General features: G+C 41.6%; 2 protein-coding genes across 2 annotated transcripts; one reads left to right on the top strand and one right to left on the bottom strand.

Moving 5' to 3' along the window:
* Window positions 1-941: 941 nt before the first annotated feature.
* LOC107614981 (uncharacterized) lies at window positions 942-1,826 on the bottom strand. Its single transcript, XM_016317108.1, has one exon. It carries the CDS (start codon window positions 1,824-1,826, stop codon window positions 942-944), a length of 885 nt encoding a protein of 294 aa, XP_016172594.1.
* Window positions 1,827-4,578: 2,752 nt separating this feature from the next.
* Window positions 4,579-5,586, top strand: LOC148578794 (uncharacterized). The gene has a single exon (XM_088503206.1). The coding sequence runs from the start codon at window positions 4,579-4,581 to the stop codon at window positions 5,584-5,586; it is 1,008 nt and encodes a 335-aa protein (XP_088359332.1).
* The last annotated feature ends 414 nt before the right edge of the window (window positions 5,587-6,000 follow it).

Raw genomic sequence — 6,000 nt, 5'->3', positions numbered from 1 at the left:
CCGCCCGGCATATATATAATATATGTAAAATAATTAATAAATGATTAATAATATTGGATCATATTTAAATTTTTACTTCAATTTATGTTATATATGTGATGATGGTTTTCTTCCAATCGGCTGAGCTACCAAGAGATTCTAATGTTACATGGGTGGCTCTGGCTCCGAAGTTTGTGGGAGCAAGGGAGATTAAAGATCTTTGGCCGATTAGCATGGTAGGGTGTGTGTGTATAAGGTCATTTCGAAGGTGTTGGTGCGGAGAATGAGAAGGGTAATGCCAGACTTAGTAGGAGAGACTCAGAGTGCATTTGTGCAGGGAAGGAAGATTCATGATGGGGCTTTGATTGCATGTGAAATTGTGCAATAGTTGAAGCAAAGAAAGAAGAAATCGACAATAATCAAACTGGACTTTCAAAACAGCTGCAGTAAACTCAGGATTAATTTCTCCCCAACACTTCTTTATGAAGTTCATAGTGTAGCCATCACAGCCAGGGGCCTTAGATGACTTGCAATCCCAAACTGCTTCCTTTATTTCGCCAGCCGAAGGCATTCTCTCTAAGTCTGTAGCCTCCTCTTCCTGTATCTTGTTAACTAGGCCATCCCGAATACCTACCAAAGGTAACGGTTCCTGACGATACAAGTTCTTGTAAAAATCTCTTATTGCACTCTTAATCCTGGCTTGATTCCTCACCAATCTGCCACTTATCACCAACGCATCAATCTGATTACTTCTTCTTCTTGCTGAGGCTAAATTATGAAAATATCTAGTGTTCTTATCCATGTACAGCATGTCTAGACCTTGACATCTGCTTCCAATGGATTTCCTTCCTGACATACCAATGCTTACAGAAGCTAACTAGAGCTCTCCTTCTTGCCTCCATAGTCCCGTCACAAACTCCATCACTAGCCAAATCATCTAACTTCCTGATTTCATCCTCTAACTACTGTACCTTCAAATTAATATCACCAAACTTCTCCTTGTGCCATCTACTCAAAGGTATCGTCAAAGCCTTCAAATTTTCAGTAAATTGAACCTCTCCTAGACCCCTCCATTCCTTCTTCACCATTCTGAGAAACCCGTCATGTGAGAACCAAGAATCCTGACTTTGAAATGGCCTCGGCTCCCCTCTTAATCTACTGTCCTCCACTATCAAATGATAATGATCAGATAAACCTCTTGGCCCACCTTTAAGCCGCATATCAGGAAACTGTTCAAGACATTCCAGGCTAACGAAGACTCTATCAATGCGACTGCAAGATTGGCCTCTAAACGATGTAAATTTGCGATCATTCAGTTCTAAATCCACTAACTCCATATCCCGTATCCAGTCTCTAAAATCTTCCGCTGATGCTGTTAAAACATTAGCTCCTTTTCTTTCTTCTACTCTCACAACCTCATTAAAATCACCCATATAACAAATTGGGACCTGGCATACTCCAGCAATAAAACTCAACTCCTCCCACACAGTTAGCTTCTCCTCCCTAACATTCGCACCATACACCAAACAAAACGCACAATGGAAATTATTGCTCTTCAACACCCCTTCCACACACAACCACCTCTCTCCTTTATAACAGTTACTCAACTTAAAAATTATTTTGTCCCACATTAACAATAGACTTCCAGAAGCCCCTTCGGAACCCACATATTCCCAATCCACCGCATCATTTTCCCAAATTTGCACTACGTCAAACTTAGTAACTTCATTCTTCTTTGTCTCTATCAAGCCTAGTATATTCACATTATTTTTTCTCTTAAAATTTTTAACCATACCTACTTTTCCAACACCCCTAATACCCTTCACATTCCAAAAACTATAAATCATTTAAGCACATTATTACACACCTTATTCCAGTTTTTAGGCCGGCTCCTTCTTACTTTTTCCTTTTGCTTTGCTTGCCTTCGTTTCTGTGCAAGCACTTCATTCTGAGCTTGAAAAGCTGCCCATAATGTCGTCTTCCTTGTCATATGAGATAGCCCCTGATTCTATTGCTAAGGCCCAAGCAACTCTGTTTTCAACCAAGTCTTCATCCCAGCTTTTTATTTGCTTCACAATATTCTGATCACTGATTACATCCTTTTCAGAATTCTCAACATCCTCCAAGTTCCTGACCGTCTCATCCTCTTCAAAGCATGTTCCCTCCCTCAGAGTATCATCTCCCCCTGAATCTTCTTCCTCTACTCCATCATGCCTTACCAATCTTGTAATGGTGTTCTTCTTTACATTCCCATCGAGACTTTCGTGAACCGTATGTGATATGGCATTAGTTTCATTCAAGCTCCCTGTTATTCTTCCCCTTTCCTCCCCGTCTAATAGATTGTCGCCATCTATCACAGAGTTGTTGACCGCATGAAGCATCCCCGCACAAGAGAAATCATTCATCCATATGCCATTTACCTTCATTATCATAGAGGTTTTCATCGTTGGCACTGGATTGTGCCCTTCAACACCGTCATGCTCCTTCACGGCACGGAGCGGACTAGCGGTGGCACCGCCAACTTCAAACTCGTCACTTGCCATGACAGCGACCGCTTTCCAAACATCTCTACTGGCACCACCGCTGACCTTCTGCCAGCCATCTTCCATCCCTACCACTCCACCGTATCCTGCGTTGCTATTGTGATTCACGTTATCCACCAGAGCTGCGTGATACCCAAGGCCCTCCTCCCTCATCACTGTCCAATGCATCGTATCCCCTGCACCACCACCCGCAGCAGCTGCCAAGAACTCCTTGTGAAAGCACAACATGATGAAGTCACCGTCGTACCTTATGGTAGCAGCAACATGAGTGTGATCAACTCCAATCCCCTTCCCATCCCCACGCGGCACCACGCTCCTACCTGGAAGTACATCCCATGTTCCACATCCTGGTTGGGTTACTCCAATCTGTCAGCTAGCTCATGAGCGCTTATGTGGTTTTGGCCCACATCACACATATTTTTTTTAGTGTGCTGATCTACGTTATTGGGCCCCTTACCCCAGGAGCAGCGTCTTCATCAATTAAATGTAATCCCATAACTATCGATCTAATTATAGGAGCTTCCGTTGCTTTTTTTTTCAAATTTACCAAAATTTTCGTACCCCATTCATCCAGTTCTTTGAGGGAAATGACCCTTCTATCCATTCCCTGTTCGTCAGCTAGTGCCACCTATGTCACCATCTCCGCTGCCATGTCCCATCCCATCTTTAATGGTATCTCCCGTGATTTAGCACGGACGCCAAACTCTAACTCTAGGTTGCATTCTATTCTACTTGCCTCTTCTGTCTGCTTCACGCTGTTCAAACCAGCCACCACGGTCACTTGGTGGTTCCCATAGCCAATTAAACTCTTATGAATATATCTGGTATTAGCGGCATCTTCTGTAAAATATTTTCCCTTATCATGAAGCTATCTCTAATACTTAGCCTCTCCCACAAAGATCTCTTTACCTCGTAATCGCATTCGGTCCATCTCTTGTATTGTTTTTAGTGCCCTTTCCTTCATAGTATACCTTATGAAATCAAACAAGTGGATCCGTCCATATTACGCGACAGATATATGTCGTTATCCACCCTGTCTACTTAAATAAGTGAAACAACTCATCTTTCGAACTATCTTCCGGTAAATTGTCCACAAAAATTATAAATGATTCTTTTTTCTAAACGTTGATACTCTTTTCGATTCCAAATCCACGAATCTTTTTCATTATGTGAGTGTCTAACACAATCCCACCCTGTGTTTTCCCACCCCTATCGCCTTCTCTCTCGTTCTCTCTTACTCTCAGGAGTACCTACGGAGTACCTCTTGGTAGCAAGTCTTATTCCATAATGATAGGTTTGACTACCAAATTAAATTTTGGAGTTTAATTTAAACCAATTATAGAGTTATTTTGACTCTGTCTTCAAATTTTATGAGCCAAATTAAACATTAACTCGATAAAAATATATTCCAAAGAAAAAATGGTATATAAATTAATCAAATCAAATTCATTTTTTGTTACGTAGGCTTCTAAATTCAACTTGGATAAAAAAATTAGGGTTTAGTGGGAGTACGTACTCCGTACTCTGTACAATTTTGAAAATCGAAGATGAGCGGTGGAGTGAGCGGGGAAGAGACTTTGAGGGTGAAACACGGTGAGGCAGCCGATAATGTCGGCGGAAGAGATAAGGGGGAGAGCGGGGGAGGGATTGCATCAGGAGAAAAAAGGAGGATCATATTTCGGGAGGGGTTTCTAAGCCTTTGAAGGTTTCTTTCAGGGACAAAGTTGTGGGTTCCAAGATTGCTAAAGCTTTTTCACTTGTTGAAACTTTATCGGGAGATAACATTGCGGTAGTTTCTGGGAAGCAAGGAGATCTCTTGCCACCGAGTGTCACGTTTATCCAAAAAGCTAAGAATTGCTTGGCAGAACCTTATAAGGATGCTATAGTGATTAAGGTGCTAGGTAAACATTATAGCTACACTGCATTGTCTCATAAACTCTGAACGGTATGGAGGATTAAGGGAGGTTTTGATTTATTGGACGTGGAATTTGACTACTTTCTTGTGAAGTTTGATGTGGCTGAGGAGCGAGAAAAGGTTCTCTTAGGAGGTCCATGGATGATCGAGGAAAATTATGTGGCTGTGAAGCCTTGGGATCAAGAGTTTAGATCAAGTGAAAACTGTTTTGGAGCAACTTTAACGTGGATTAAAATTTTTGGATTACCAATTTGGTGCTACCAAGAAGATGCAATGCTCCGTGTTGCGGCTGCAGTTGGCATTCCAGTTAAGATTGATTTGGCAACAAAATTAGCTGAAAGAGGACGACATGCTCGAGCCTGTGTTCAGATAGATTTAGGATTGCCAGTGACTAAGAAGATTCTTGTTGAAGGTGTTGAATATGAGGTTGAATATGAAAGTCTTCACCTTATTTGTGGCTCCTGTCTCAAGTTTGGCCATGATATGAAGGTGTGCAAAACTGACAGCAATGCAGGAGGAGGAACTAATGCCAAGGTGATCAGTGATGTAGCAAAGCAGCCAGAAAGCTCAAATTCAAAAAATCCAGTACATGTGGAAAAGGAAAGTTTTCATTTTGGCAAGAATCTTGGAGATGAGACTGTAAATATTACTGTCCCGGATTTGGTGGAGAGTGATTTGCATGCTGTTCATGTAGACCATGCACAACATGGGGATTTGGAAGGTTGGACTCAAGTGATTAGGAAAGAAAAGTATAAAATGGGTCAAAAGCCTTCTCCTAGCACCCATCAGGTCCAACCAAAAGCAAAGAAGACTCCTAACAAGGCTACCAATACTTGGACAATGTCTAATCACCAACGTACAACACATGCTATTGGATCCAAAGTAAAATTCAGCAGGGGCATCAATATTGGAAAACCGGTTAGTGTGGCTTCTTCGGGGACTCGGCACAATGTTCATCATCAGCAGCAAGGTGAGACAACAAATGGCACTATGCGAAAGCGTCCTCGCCCAAACTCTTTGCAGAATTCACCAGTAGATAAGGATGGAGTATCGATGGCGGGTATGGTGCAAGTTTCGACGAAGAAAATTGGGCTACAACTTGAGAGTCCATTAAAGGCAGGATCGTCGAAGACAGGGACATCATGTTGAGTCTCAGATTTGTTATTGGAGCTCCCTTTTTGCTGTTTTTATGGATAATTTCAATATCATAGCCTGGAATGTGAGGGGTGCGTCTAACAAAATGACCCGTGTGCATTGCAAAAATTTGGTGAGAATATATAAACCATCTTTCTTCTTTCTCTTTGAGACTCATACCATGTTTAATAATTTGAAGAATTTTTGGGATAAGTTGGGTTTTCATTGTGTTGGTATTGAGGAAGCAGTAGGATATATGGGTGGCATTTGTTTCTATCTTCTATTGCTAATGCTTCTTGTGTGGTTATTGATCAAATTGACCAATGTATCACAGTGAAAGTGAGTGTGGGTAACTTAGTTTGGCTTTGTAGTGTAGTATATGGGAGTCCTCAATTCAAAAAAAGATGTATGCTTTGGGATCATTTGCGT

The sequence above is a fragment of the Arachis ipaensis genome, chromosome B1 (genome assembly GCF_059453495.1).
Source record: "Arachis ipaensis isolate K30076 ecotype BB chromosome B1, ASM5945349v1, whole genome shotgun sequence".
Taxonomy (NCBI): domain Eukaryota; kingdom Viridiplantae; phylum Streptophyta; class Magnoliopsida; order Fabales; family Fabaceae; genus Arachis; species Arachis ipaensis.
The sequence above is the reverse complement of the archived record's forward strand: the minus strand, read 5'-3'. Positions and strand labels throughout refer to the sequence as shown.